Source organism: Penicillium hordei (assembly GCF_028827395.1).
Source record: "Penicillium hordei strain IBT 12815 chromosome Unknown utg000004l_segment0_segment0, whole genome shotgun sequence".
Lineage (NCBI taxonomy): Eukaryota > Fungi > Ascomycota > Eurotiomycetes > Eurotiales > Aspergillaceae > Penicillium > Penicillium hordei.
This window is the reverse complement of record NW_026623145.1, coordinates 4,206,794-4,220,971: the sequence shown is the minus strand read 5'-3', so window position 1 is coordinate 4,220,971 and position 14,178 is coordinate 4,206,794. Positions and strand designations below refer to the sequence as shown.

At 47.2% G+C, this 14,178-nt stretch overlaps 7 protein-coding genes across 7 annotated transcripts; 5 read left to right on the top strand and 2 right to left on the bottom strand.

Moving 5' to 3' along the window:
- Nucleotides 1-33: 33 nt before the first annotated feature.
- On the bottom strand, nucleotides 34-874 carry N7537_008757 (uncharacterized protein; the record flags this gene model as incomplete). Its single annotated transcript, XM_056899811.1, has 2 exons — nucleotides 34-742; nucleotides 795-874. The coding sequence occupies 2 exons, from the start codon at nucleotides 872-874 to the stop codon at nucleotides 34-36; spliced, it is 789 nt and encodes a 262-aa protein (XP_056751887.1).
- Nucleotides 875-2,551: 1,677 nt separating this feature from the next.
- On the top strand, nucleotides 2,552-3,550 carry N7537_008756 (Intradiol ring-cleavage dioxygenase core; the record flags this gene model as incomplete). Its single annotated transcript, XM_056899810.1, is given in 4 exon segments — nucleotides 2,552-2,785; nucleotides 2,803-3,034; nucleotides 3,090-3,418; nucleotides 3,533-3,550. The coding sequence occupies 4 exon segments, from the start codon at nucleotides 2,552-2,554 to the stop codon at nucleotides 3,548-3,550; spliced, it is 813 nt and encodes a 270-aa protein (XP_056751886.1).
- A 1,285-nt stretch (nucleotides 3,551-4,835) lies between these two features.
- N7537_008755 (uncharacterized protein) lies at nucleotides 4,836-5,528 on the top strand (the record flags this gene model as incomplete). The annotated part of the gene is made up of 1 exon (XM_056899809.1): nucleotides 4,836-5,528. The coding sequence occupies one exon, from the start codon at nucleotides 4,836-4,838 to the stop codon at nucleotides 5,526-5,528; it is 693 nt and encodes a 230-aa protein (XP_056751885.1).
- Nucleotides 5,529-7,096: 1,568 nt separating this feature from the next.
- On the top strand, nucleotides 7,097-8,448 carry N7537_008754 (cytochrome P450; the record flags this gene model as incomplete). The annotated part of the gene is made up of 2 exons (XM_056899808.1): nucleotides 7,097-7,455; nucleotides 7,509-8,448. 2 exons carry the CDS (start codon nucleotides 7,097-7,099, stop codon nucleotides 8,446-8,448), a joined length of 1,299 nt encoding a protein of 432 aa, XP_056751884.1.
- Nucleotides 8,449-9,484: 1,036 nt separating this feature from the next.
- On the top strand, nucleotides 9,485-10,581 carry N7537_008753 (uncharacterized protein; the record flags this gene model as incomplete). Its single annotated transcript, XM_056899807.1, has 2 exons — nucleotides 9,485-9,556; nucleotides 9,631-10,581. 2 exons carry the CDS (start codon nucleotides 9,485-9,487, stop codon nucleotides 10,579-10,581), a joined length of 1,023 nt encoding a protein of 340 aa, XP_056751883.1.
- A 569-nt stretch (nucleotides 10,582-11,150) lies between these two features.
- N7537_008752 (uncharacterized protein) lies at nucleotides 11,151-11,894 on the bottom strand (the record flags this gene model as incomplete). The annotated part of the gene is made up of 3 exons (XM_056899806.1): nucleotides 11,151-11,264; nucleotides 11,314-11,708; nucleotides 11,762-11,894. 3 exons carry the CDS (start codon nucleotides 11,892-11,894, stop codon nucleotides 11,151-11,153), a joined length of 642 nt encoding a protein of 213 aa, XP_056751882.1.
- A 766-nt stretch (nucleotides 11,895-12,660) lies between these two features.
- N7537_008751 (uncharacterized protein) lies at nucleotides 12,661-13,610 on the top strand (the record flags this gene model as incomplete). The annotated part of the gene is made up of 3 exons (XM_056899805.1): nucleotides 12,661-12,853; nucleotides 12,913-12,984; nucleotides 13,033-13,610. 3 exons carry the CDS (start codon nucleotides 12,661-12,663, stop codon nucleotides 13,608-13,610), a joined length of 843 nt encoding a protein of 280 aa, XP_056751881.1.
- Between the last annotated feature and the right edge of the window lie 568 nt (nucleotides 13,611-14,178).

The window sequence follows — 14,178 nt, the reverse complement described above, 5'->3', positions numbered from 1 at the left end:
AAACGTAAGTACCCAGTAACTTCGAGGCTTCCTTTACAACAACCCAACTTCAATCTTGATTCCAGCATCTTTCAACCCATCCACATATTTCATCCCCAAAAATGATGGTGTGACCACTCCCCCATGTCCATGAGCGTCCTTTCCCGCCTTGTCGGCATTAATCTTGTGATCAAGCAGTACTCTCGCTCCGACACAGGTAACAAGCGCAGTGAGCTCATACAACGCCCCTTCCCGTGCAAAGGATGCCCAAACTCTAGGTTTCGCCCCTCCACTCTCGCTTCCAACAGCATGGAACTCTGCCCGCTCCACATGTCGCAGCTGGTTTATGTCAGGAGCCGAATCCATGCCTGCTGCGAGTTTTCGCGTGACCCAACGGATGAAAGGAATGGATAAGAGAACGAGAAAAGCTTTGGTGAGGAAATGCACAGAAATAGCGGATAGTACACCATTCGCTGGGAGATACTCTTCAAAGTAAAAGTCGGGTCCGTAAAGATCGGGTTTATAAGAGGCACTGCGGTAAACAACGGCCTGGTTTCCTGGGCCTGTGAAGGATGTCGCCAGAGAACCCAGCTCTTGTGTGTGTCGATAACCAAGCATACGTGCGGCCCAGGGTGCCTTCTGTAGTTTTCGGTGAAGTGGGGGAGACAATATCGACGAGTCACCAAATAGGTACCAACCAGAGCCATATGTCTCGAACGTGTCAAGGACGGTGTTCAGAGAGCCAGCGCTCATGGCCTTGATACTGGGAATGACGAATCAGCCAACTTCCCAAGGAGACTAGGGGATGATCATACTCAAGCTTTCCGGAACTAATGATCACACCTGTTCCGGTAGAGTAGGCCTCTTGGGTTTTGCTTGCAATTAGCCATGCCATAATATCCGATGGGGTTGATGTCGACAAGCCGGGTATCAGCTGCCCAGTGTCAGCTCCGAGCTATTTTTGATCCATGGATATCATTTGCACTAACTAGTGACCCGCTCTGTCGAGCAACTTCGCCATAGCTTTCAATCACTTCATGAATCCACGGAATCTCCGTCGTACTTCCAATGGTGAGCTTGAGTAATCGTTGAAATAACGCAGAGGATGGCCTACAAGTCGACATAGTGCGTGCCGAGCGTAGCACATGCTGCCACAATTGGAGTGGAAAAACGATGGAATGGTCCGATCCCATTGATTACCACCCTTGTTCGCAGTACCAGAGGGTTGAGGCTTGAAGGATCGAGCTCTATGATCTCAATATCTTTGTGGATGTCAGATCCGATCGAGATCATACCAATCAACGGTGGTGTCATACCTGGCGGCACTCGATTTGGGAAGAGTTCTTTTAATTCATTTACCACAGCCTCTAGACGAGACAGTGACCTCCCTGCAATGCACCATTGGGTGGTTGAAGGATAATTTTGCGCGATGAAGTGTGCACACAGCTTTCCAGTAAACCCAGTTGCTCCGAAAAGGATGATGTCGTACATGATTTTGAATTCGTGAATAATTGGAATATATTCCGGAAGATACATTTACCTTCTTTAAATAGTAGATGCTTGTTCTGGTTCAACCGCCCCACAGCCGGAATTCCGAGTTGAGCTTCAACTCCCAACGTCCCAACGGAGTTCCTTGTATGATATTTCGATTCCGGTGTTTTTGGACTTAAATTGAACTCTCTTCCATGTGATAGAATTTAGTAGACGGTAATGCAAATAGCAGTACTTGTGCCTATTGAGTGCTCAGGCTTGCGTTACGATATCGGAGTAGATCAATATATACATATTGAAGAGAGGAACGCTCAAGGCAGTATGCCCTAAGGCGGGTCGATTCAGCACTCTTAGTTTGGCTTCATAATAAACTTTGCATGTAAAGGAACCCTTGTGCACTACCCAAGAAGTGGATTCAGAGAGGCGTAGGAGTGTGTATTCTCAATCTGTGTCTATCTACTTCTTGTAACCTCACAATCCAAGGCTTACATAACAATTTCATATAAATCCAAAATAGAAGAGAGCGCAATGCGTAGTGGAGAGCCTGTCTCCCCACTGCAATATGTACCGGATAATGGCTAGCCACCTACCTGCCCCGTCTGTGGGAGTAAGGAAGGTCCGGTGACAAAGTATGTTTGTAGGACCAGCACCAGGAATGGGTGGTTGGGCGTTTCGCACGGTTACTGATGCTGTCTGTTTGACCCATGTGTTGATAAAAGGTTGTAAAGATCCGCTGGGTGGCCCTCAGGAATCTTGCATAGCGTGTTACGACGCTTCAATTACAAATATACTCCAATTACCATGTGAAAACAGTGAAGGAACAGGCGGATGTTGTATAAGCCTGTCCGTGGGTCCACAATGCAGGCTTGGCTCGTCAAACAACCTTGTGTCAATTTGAAAACGTGCCAATTTATGCCAAGTCTAATTGTCTCCTAATTGTCCCGTGGGGGGGGGGGGGGGGGGGGTTACGCATGGTTATTACGCGGCTAGAAACCCCAGTATATATAGATCTATCTACAAGCTATGTAGAAGATCAACAGTCGATTCATCTTGCATCTCTGGCCTTGGCTCTCCCCTGATCATGCATTTTTCCAAGCTTTTGGCCGTGGCCAGTCTTGCAATTGTGGCCCTCGCCCATCCCGGGCTTCACGCTCACATTTTTAAAAAGGAAGTCGCTCGCCGAGATGGGCTTTCCAAACGCTGTGCCAACCACATTGCACGTTTAAATGACAAACGCTGGAAGCGGAATACTTTCGGTAAACGTTCCCGCGGTAACACCACCGTGCAGATCCAGACCGAAGCACCTTATTACGATGTCATCCAGAATGACAGGGGGACGCCGGGCTAATCCTCGGTCATATCCTGACGGAGGGCTTGGGAGCGCGGCCACAACTCAACATCACTGATTTCGAAATTGGTGTCACGGACCTCCGCACCGACGACACCACTTTCTTGCGTGGAATGTGGCTGACTGACGTCAACGGCGTGGTGGAAATGAAGACCATTTTCCCAGCTAAGCTCCACCCGCTGCATCACATGGGCTCACCCTTTGCATATAAACCTGGTATTAAATAAATTGCTTAATCTGGCTGTCACTAATACCTGACATTTTTGCACAGGATTTTACATTGGAAGAGCGATCCACATTCATGTGCAAGTTTACACCGACTGGACCATCTGTGGAAATGGCACCATCACCTACGGTAACACAGTCAGCACCGGTCAGGTATACTTTGAAGAGGAGCTTGAGGAAAGGATCATGGCTTTGGAGCCCTATGCCTCACATACAGAGATTAACCGCACCACCAATGCTGCCGGCAGCGTCTTTAGCGAAGACACTGCAAATGGTTACAACCCGATCATCTCTATCGTTCCTATTGACGGCAACGATATGACCAAAGGGTATGGTGGGATACATCGCTCTCGGGGTAGACACGACCGCAATCGAGTAAGGAGGATTCCTCAATTCTAAAACTGACATGGGGCATTTAGATGGCTTGGTGTGGGTACCCATGTGATGTTGCAATGTCTCAAGTCTAGATAGATAGATTGCTATATGTAGTTACTGCAGAAAGCCTGAGCCAATTGAAATACCCCATAAGCTGGAGCGCTGGAGCCAATGACAAGTGATCATAGTATATTGTCAACTATTATGCTAGAAATACTATTGTTGTATTTTTGAACTAGTATATATATTATGGGTGATATCAGGCGAGAAGTCGCATGATGCATGAGATCGGGACATTCCGGGGTCCTGGTATTTAATAAGTTTCCCCCACAACTTGTTTGTTCCCTCTCTTACCTATTCCGATCATAATCACCTCTCAATAATAACATCTTGCATATTTAGCCCGCAGGTTAAGCGCTATAATTACACCACCAGTGATAATAATCACCCATACTATATATAGCCGGCCCATTCTTTACCTTCAAAAAGGAACAATTGGATACCTAGGCCGCCCTAGCTCTTATAATACCAATCTTCAGACGATAATGTCAAAGGCAATACTCGACGAGGAAGCTGTGCTGAGGTTGAAGGAATTATCGACATGGGCATTCGCATGCATCCATATGGAGATTGAGATGAACAACTTTTTCAGATGCACAGACGAGAATCGTCACGCGAAAGTACAACCATTTTTGTCCAAAGTTGGGCTCAGCCGCCTAAACGTGAGTCGATACTCGAATGGAGTAGGATGTGCCTAACAGTTTGACAAAATATAGGGATTTGGGTACAAAATATGTCGAGTTACTGGGAAAATCACGCTTAAGAAGCCCCTTCGTTACCGGATCCTACTATTCCCGCTATCGATTGGAGCAGGAAGTTGCAGTATAGGCTCAGGGGAGGTGAGAACGAATATCGGGGTTCTTAAACCTGGATATTGGGCTGAAATAGCGACCGAGCTTGTTATTAACGCTCTTATGGATTGCCTCATCGTCATTTTACCGGAATCAGCGTTCCCAATGGCGCAGGCACAACGCCAATGCCGACAGATTCAGCACAATGTTAGATGTTAGACTAAATTGGATTGAAAAAATTAGAAAATTCTTACTAAAGCGGTATGCGGCAGTTCTGATTATATGGACTTTGGAGAAAACATGCATATTTGGCGTGAATCCTCTTGAAGCCGAACAAACGAATCACCCCAGGCATTTTTATGATGATGGTAATTTTGCAATACAGTATAAAACCCTTATCGATGAAACATTTCGAAAACCATTGTGCGAATTATTTAAGAAGTTTCGTATTGATACCGGTAATTAATACACCAATTCAGAAAATCAGAGTTTGAAGGTTATCGCGCGCAAAGCTTCTACGCACTTTAATCCCACCTTTCAGATTCAAGACAGGATCCAAAAGGATAATGGCAGATCGGAGCAATTTTCACGAGTTGTCTACCGAGCCATACGGTATTTTCTGGCAAGAAGACTTCATCGATGCCGAACACGAGCAACGACTGATCTCTGTCTTTACCAACGAGCTAGAATGGCCCGACCGCCCTGGCCGGATATCACTCCATTACGGCTACAGTTTCGACTATAAAACATTCGGGATAGATCCCGAGATTCCATACAAGGAATTCCCAGCATGGCTCAAGCCTCTCATCCCGACAACCGAGGACCGACCTCCAGACCAGGTCTGTCTGCAATACTATCCTCCAGGCGCGGGCATCCCACCCCATGTAGATGCACACAAACCGTATGACCAACTCTACGCGTTATCTCTTGGTGCGCCGGCGATGATGATATTCCGCCGGGGCGAGGAACGCATCGAGGTCGATTTGACCCCGCGAAGCATGATGAAAATGAGCGGTGACTCGAGGCTGCATTGGACGCATGGTATTAGGAAGCGGAAGAATGATACCCTCCCGGATGGGACGGTGAGGCCGCGCGGGAAGCGGTGGAGTATCACTTATCGATGGCTCAGGGATGGGGACTGTGAATGTGGGAATCTGGAGCTGTGTGACACGGCTCAGCGACGGAATGGCATTGAAAAAGAAAAGAGATCATTAAAGGCTTTGGCAGAGCAGGCTGCGCTTGAACAGCCGGTTGTATAGGTTGAATTGCGATGGTCTGATGCCTTGGCCTGTTTGTTATGTAAATAGTATCAAAGCGAAATATACCCGGGTGTGCGTCAGTATCGATGGCGTCTGGATCTGGCAAACATACTTTAAAGATATGCATATCTCTTCGTTTTGCAGGTTTCCATCGCTGCGTTGCGGATCTGGGATATTTCTGTAGTCGAAGCGGAAACGAGGCGCTGGTCATCTCCCTTCTACGAACTATACTCGTTCCTTGGCTTGGTAGGATGATGGAAATGGGTGTACGGTACTGGGATTGAAAGGGCAGGATACCACGGAGTTGGAAAATGAAAATAGTTGACTTCAGACATATGAAAACGAACCAAAAGGCCCTTAGCCTGGGGTAGGGCTTCGGATTTCATGATACACTCCTCAAGTAGGCTTCTGAAATAGGTCAATATTTACAGTCACTTGTTCCTATCCGTGTCTACTTACTGTGCAAGTTGCAAGTTGCCTGCCTCTGGTGAAGAACTGACACCTGATAAATCGAATTACAGACCTTAAGCCGACAACTGGAGCATCCCCCTCGAAAGCTTAAGGCCTTGGAGGCAAACTTCAATTGAGAGGGATCTTTCTTTGAAAAAGGAATCCACCGATTTGGTTCAGCGCCGAGAGCCAGACCTCCAAGATTTGAAGTGATTATCTCAGCTTCTAGTTCGAGTTTATTAAACAACGCAGCAGATTTATTCTTCGCATGCGTCAAATACAAGTACTTGACATCCTGACGAGGCGGAGTACATGGCCGCCATCGGGTCTCGACTTAGTTTCCAATTTCGTTCGATCCATCAGGGCCAGGGAGCTATGGCTTAATTGCGACTGAGAATATATGTAGCGGGATCAAATATCCGAGCCGACGGAGATATTTCCTCTCAGAAATGGAAAATTTTAACGAGTTAGCTCTGTATTCGGGATTCCATTAGTAGGTAGTACGAATGAACCTAGCAGACTCTATTTCGTCCACGGTTCCGAGTAAGAAATTTCACATAAAAATAAATGAAGCACTATCAATGGGAATATTAGTTCTCAGTCGAAAACAGGTACTTTCCCTGTTTTGTGGAACATCATTCGGCCAGCGACTACCTATTTGGGACACTTCAAAGCTTTTAAGTGTGCAAGGCTCCTTTGGAACATTTGGATTATCCCTCACCAATTCTCAACCGTGCTTTCTGCATCCATAGCAATTCCCCAACTTCTGCTCGACTCAGACTCCTTGAGCTATCTTAATCATGCTAGGTCTTCAGATTGTGGTAATTATTGGTGTGGTGATAGTCGTGGTTCTATCCGCATGGTATACAATGATGCACAACCAAAGCCACGAGCCTCCGTCGGTATCGAGCAACATCCCACTTGTGGGCCATCTGATGGGGCTCATCCAACATGGCCCAAAATATTTTAGCATATTATGGCGAGTTATCTATCTTATCATATGGACAATCTAAACTAACGCAGCATGCATATGCGGCAGTGAAAAACATCCAGAGCACTCAATATTTGCAGTCAACATATTCTCCTTCAAGCTGTTCGTGACATCCTCACCTGCCATCATGCGGGCTGTCCAAAAGCACCCTACAGTCATTACACTGGAACCGTTATTTAAGTTCACGCACAAGCGTATGTGTCAAACCCCACGGGAGAAACTCGTCCATTTGTGTGATCAAAGTCGTGGTCCCAGCCTACTTTCCAGAATCGTGCATGATACAACACCTGTCCTTGCTGGGAAATCCCTTGACAGAATGAACCGGCAAATGCTTCAACAGCTACTACCTCTCATTGACGACATGGGCAACTACGAAACTATTGATTTGAACGCATGGCTTCGGCATGCCATTACCATTGTTAGTACCAATGTTACATACGGTAATTTGAACCCATTTCAAAATCGGCACGTTGAAGACACATTCTGGTGAGTTTACCAGACCTATATTTGGCTATGAAATTTCTCAAATACCTGGACAGGGAACTCGAACGAAATGTGGCGCTACTACTGACCAACATTGTGCCATGGCTGATTGCCCCCAAAACCTGGAAGGCACGCAAGTGTTTGTGTGCTGCGTTCAAAGATTACTTCGATCTCACAGGTTATGAAGATGGCTCCGACCTCCTAGCCATGCGGTACAGATCATTCCTAAGGGCTGGACTTACTCACAAAGAAATAGCATATGCGGAGGTGCCCCTGATTGTAGGATTACTGACAAATACCGTTCCTGCGGCATTCTGGGTTCATTTTGAGCTTTTCTCGAGACCGAAGCTGCTCGAGGAGATACGGGGAGAGGTAGAGCAAAACGCCCTCGATATTGCTCCCGACGGCACACATATCATTGATTTGGGGTACCTTCGCGATGATTGCCCACTTCTTCTCTCAATGTACCAGGAGGTTTTACGGATCAGAACAACAATGGTAACGATCCGCTTCGTGACACAAGATGTTGTTTTGGCGGACAATTACTTTCTTAGATCCGGAGCCATGCTATTCATGCCGGCCAAACAATTAGGCCGACATCAGAGTGCTTGGGGGACTTCGGCTGATGAGTTTGACGGACGAAGATTTTTGAGATCCACTACAACAATCGATGATAATGGCGACAAAAAAAAGGGTCCCCGGCGTACTGGCGGGTTCATGGCATTCGGCGTCTCTCCAACAATCTGTCCTGGGCGCCACTTTTCTACAAGTGAGATCTTGGCACTAGTGGCCATGATCGCCCTGCGATATGACATTGCTCCAGTCGATCGGCTCTGGCATGCACCACTGAGGGTGAACTCGGCGACCACATCAAATATGGGTCCAGTTGAGGGGAGATTCCCCGTGACCGTGAAAAAGCGACAAAAGTACGAAGGGAAGCCGTGGCAATTCAAGACCACTGATGGCAAGGGGCAGTTTGGTTTGGCTGTGGGTTAAATTTGGGACTCAGGGCTTAACCCACTAAATACGAGGAGTGATGAGAGAGTTTCATGACGATGTATCGACTTGGGTAGGGGCCGGGTTGGACAACCAAGGTCACAACGCATGCAAGACAAAGGCTATGTACCGGAGTATTGTTGAGAGGTAATATCCGCATCCAACGTAGTCCAAACTGGGCTGAGACCTTCCTAGCGGATAGTCACAAGTAGGTAGTATATTGGCGTCACACTGAGCGATATAATATGGTGTCATTTTAGTTATGGTATCTATTATTCGTACTTCAGTGTTTCAGTCGTATTTTTGATTATGGTGAGTGCTAGACCATTTTGAAGTAGAATTCGAGTTGAACTATATTTGATCAATCTAGAATATCATCTTTTGCTCCCCGCAATCAACATTTATCTTACACTAGGGTTGAAATGTGGGAGAAACTCGCTGGGTCTAATGGCAATATGGAGATTTGTTAGGGAGGCTGCGATACGGTTCTTGCGTGCTTGTTGGACGCTCTAATGTGAACCTGTTGGAACAGTGACACTAGGACCATCACGGTTAAATGATGACTATGGTAAGTGGCGGGCTGTTAAGTACTGACTTACAATCCTGGCGTTCTCCGTAATGGTGCAACTCAATTCATTTAGAGGAACGCTTGGTTCTAATATGCCGTTCAGTTCTTAATCGTGTTCGCAATCTAATAGGGTTGTCTACGGGGGGGGTTAAGTTCAAGTTGGACCCTAAAAGACGAGTCGGAAATAAGACGGGGTTTATTCCGGCTGCAATCAAACAACTTCGCCTAGTTCGTCTTAGAAGATTAAAGGAAAATCCTAATAGAGATACATAGCTTATCTCCGTGCCTGATCCGTTAACCAAAATTCTTAACTCCGTTTCTTTTGTATATGCGCTTATACCGGGGTGTGCCTCGACCATATTCGCTCTCTTTACTATAAGGCCACCCCGTACACGGAATTTATTCAATTGTAAGATCATATCTCATTTTCAGACATTTGATATATAAGGTGCAAAACGACCACGAACGATGGCCGTCGGATACGCCAAGGATCAACCCGAGGGCTTCACCAACCGCATCGAAAATGTCGCGATTATCGGGGTACGTCGATCACTTCACCCAGTGGTCAATCCACTTGATATTAGTATTGAGATCGCTAATAATCAAAGCTTTAGGCCGGCGGATCAGTTGGGAAACATCTCATCGACCAACTTCTCAAAAACGGCAAGCATATCGTGACCGCCATCACTCGCCCCATCAGCACCAACGGAATGCCCGAAGGCGTCCAAATTGCTCGCGTCGATTACGCCAGTGACGATGACACGGCGCTCGTGGAGGTCCTCCGTGGTCAACAAGTCCTGCTAATAACTATGAACGTCATGGCCCCACCCGACACCATGATCAAGCTCATCCGCGCCGCTGCTAAGGCCGGGGTGCCGTATATCGAACCGAACTGGTACGGGCATGATGCCGCTAACGACTCCCTTTGTGACGATAGCCTTCTAACCCCCAACCGCGACCGCGTCGTTGCCGAAATCACGCCCCTTGGCGTCAGCTCCTACCTGTTCCTCGTCTGCAACTTCTGGTACGAATTTAGCTTGGGCGGTGGACCTGACCGATTTGGGTTTGATTTCCTCAAGCGCAGCCTCACCCTCTATGATGGGGGCGATGTGCCCATAAACACGAGCACTTGGCCGCAGACCGGTCGGGCCATTGCGAAATTGTTGAGTTTGAAGGAACTACCCGAGGATGAGAACGACCAGTCCCCCACACTGTCCCAGTTCCGAAATCATTCTGTGTATGTGTCAAGCTTCCGATTGACCCAACGTGAGATGTTTGAGAGCGTCAAGCGCGTAACCAAGACCAAGGATGCGGACTGGACTATCACGCAGGATTCTGTTGCGGAGCGGTTCAAAGAAGGACAAGAGGGCATGAAGGTGCACAACTGGAATATGTTTACCAAGATGCTGTACAGTCGGATGTTCTTCACCAGTGGGGATGGGGACTATGAGTCTAGGCGGGGCCTGGATAATGAATTGCTTGGTCTTCCCGTTGAGGATTTGGACGAGGCTACGGCAGAGGGCATCCGGATGGGAGAGAACAACGAGGTTCCATTCTCGCATTGAGTACCGGAGTTTCTTGTTCACTACTTAAAAGGTGGGGAGGCCTTTTATACTTCGGTGATCTTAAATCATCAATCCATGGATCTCTGTTCGAGCCTTTGTGTAATACTATGTCCCGTATAAAGCCCCCTATGAATAATGGAATTTAGCTCATCAAATAGTTGAGCAATTCGTCGTATAAAATGTGCATTGGTTGACCATCAGCCTACTATGACCGTATAACTCATATCTCGACGTTGTAGCCCCGTCGAATGCATGATTTTTTGCAGTTTACATCCTACTTGGTAGAGCTGATGATGAATGAAATGGCACCCGCCATCAACTGTTTCGGTAAGATCGTATTCGGATGCCTGGGGGAATGTGATGGAATATTACTAGCGACAGGAAGATAGGACTAACGATTTCCGACTACGCAGTGAGCCGATTCTGTAAAGCACTTAAGTGTATTAATCTAGTTACTGTTTGAACTTACACCCCGTTTCCATAGACAAGGTGACTAACTAAGCGGCAATGCTACCGTCAACAGTATTACACCCTCCATCCTTCCATTAAGGAACACTGTACAACTTAGTTTACATAAAGACTGCAATAAGACAACCAGCAAAAGCGCCAGATACCAGTCCACTACCCGCATTAATCGTAGCACCACCAGTGTAGACGGGAGAGGAGGAAGGGGTGCTAGCAGTCTACTCCAAGTTAGCTATTAGCCCATCAGTAAGTAGAAGAGAAACCAACCGAGCTTCCAGCAGGTGTTGCCGAAGGAATCAATGACGATGGGCGAGAAGAACCAGAAACACGCGGGGGGCTCACGGAAGTTGAAGCGACCGTAGTACCAGTAGAGGTCACCGGATCAGTTGCCACGGAATTGACGCTCTCCTCAGTAGCAGTAGAAGACTCTTCGGTTGAGGTAGCAGATGCTTCAGTTGACGTAGAGGACGCTTTGGTCGAGGTGGAAGACGCTTCGACCGGGGTGGCATCCAATCCACAAGCAGTGGCAGCCTTGGACACAGAGCCGCCGTAATACTTCCAAATGTCGAATTCAACGGCACAGTTCAAACAATCGGTCAACTCGGTCTTAAAGTCATTGGCATCACAGTATCCGTCAGTACGACTGGCGGTAATTATGCCACCTGATTTGTCAGTTTTTGTCATGAATTGCAGGATTGGGGAATATGTAACATACCGCAGTTGGCATGGCATTCGTACGCAGGAGTGCCGGGATCCTGGCGCCGGTGCAGAGGGACAAAGTCAGGGAATTCGAATGCGCTGGCACTGATTACAGCGCAGGCAAAAGCAGCAACATGGACAAGATGCATGATGGTATTAACGAATGAAATAATATGGAGATGGATATTTAGAATTGTAAAGACTGATGATGTAGACACCAAAACTGACGGCAGTTCAGTGTCTACTTATTCACCCGTGCCTGCTCCCCAAGAAAACACAATGTCTTGGCTAAATGCTCATTTCGGAGCAAGAGCTGTCCAAGGTGGTATGAGACCTCCAAGAATTGGGAAATTTTCGGGTGAGGTTTCCCGTTATGGCCATGTCTCAAATGAACCCTCGATGTCGGGTTAAAACGTTGAAGCGAACCAACTAAAAGCAACCAAAACAGCCTTGGGAGACCCACTCATCTTATCTGATTGATCTAATCTGATCTAGATCCTGAGTTTTTCTCTCTACAGTCTTTATCCGCGGGTTCCTCGGCATCAATAAATTAATTCCCTGCATTGGCAAGCCATCGAACCATAATTTGTACCTAAGCTAGTGACTCGTGACTCGACCCCAATAGGTCCCTAACAGTGGTCCAACTTCGGTGAAAGCATTCCCGGCCATGACATCTAGGGAACTTTGGTCGCCACGTGCTTGGCAGTTATTGAAACCTTGGCAGTGGAGGTCGGCTTAGCCCGATACGCATCCACTCGAGACTGTCCCTCATATCGGTTGTAGTCTGCAAGCGAGGTCGATGGTGACTTGAAGTTTATAAACGCCGATGTCTCGGTTTTCCATATTTTCCTTCAAGACCTTTCTCAGCATCTTCCTCATCATACCCTTAAGTAGATTAAGTCTCTCAACATAATTATGAGGAACTACATCACACTGATTGCTCTTTCTGTGGTTGGTGGACTATGTGCTCACGGCGACGAAGCAAGCACAGAGATGGGCCCGGCTGCCTTCATGTGGCCACCCGATCGTCTCTGGGGTGCAGCATATGACAACAATGCACCTTGTGGCTCATCAACCGGGGCCGTGAATCGAACAAACTTTCCACTGAGTATGGATCATATCTATCCACAACCCGAAAAAGTCAAATACACTGACAGGACACTTTAGTCAACGGCAAGCTTGCACTTGTACTTCAAGACGAGTCATGGAATGTGCAGGTTGCGATCTCTCACAAAAGCAGTAAGCCAGCTCCATCCTTATTATCTATCCAGACTAACCCTCGCTTAGATCCGACCACGAATGACGACTTTGAGGCCTTCATTAATGGTTCCACTCTTTCCGAGATTGAGCCAGGACACGAATGTTACTCTGTTCCCAACCCATCTATCGACATAGAAGAGGGAATGAATGCTACCTTCCAGATCAAATACACCTCGGACTTTGATACCGATAAAAACGAAACCTACTACGCATGTGCGGACGTAACGTACATTCCGGCGAGCAAGTTCACCTACCAAGTCCCTTGTTTCAATGTGACATCAGACGAGTTTACGGATGCTACTACCACAACCACGGCCACAATTGGGGCTACTGCTACTACTGCAGCATCGGGCGCAACGAAGAACACAGGTACCACGGGCGAAAAAAGCTCTGGTCTTTCAGGAGGAGCTATTGCGGGTATTGTGGTTGGCTCGGTGGCTGGATTGGCTCTTGGAATTGCCTTGCTGTTCTTCTATAGAAGGCTTTTGCAGAAGTATCGCTTTTTGCGGCAAAGGGCTTCCGCCCGAAATGTGGGCTGGAATGAGGAGGCACCTCAGCATAAAGTCGATGATGAGGTTCCGATTGGGCTTCGCAAGATTAGATGATCCGGATGAAAACTTGGCTTCTGGATGCTAGGTGCGGAAGGGGAAGTGTGCAGCTGTTTATATGTGGGTCCCAGTAATGATTGACGTTCTTATAATTGTATGGCTTTTGAACTATAATATCTGTGATATACCTGCTCCGTAGTTCAACTTGCGATATCTCTCTTTTGTGTCTTCATGGTTAAAACTCAAAAGTCTTAATGCAGGAAGGCCGCCCCTCAGAATTTAGGTATGTACTTTCTACAATTAAAGCCATCTTCTAATCTGACGCTGTTAGGACAGGGTGGGCCATGGATGGTGGAACATACATACCCCGGTAGTGGTTGTCTGGCCAATGCCCCCTCACTCCCAGCAGATTGTGCCGGTATTCCGAAATACAAAAGCCAAGACAGTAGTGGGTAACTTGGGTAAGTGCAGAGATAAAGTGGAGCCATGTTTTCGACCTCGGGGGCTAGTTTTGGGCTCCATTGTGAAAGCAATCTGTTTGAATGTACTACTGCCAAATTAAGTGAGATTGTAACCCAATAGGGACGGTGTACTTGAAATGGAAGACCGTATAAATGATATGAAT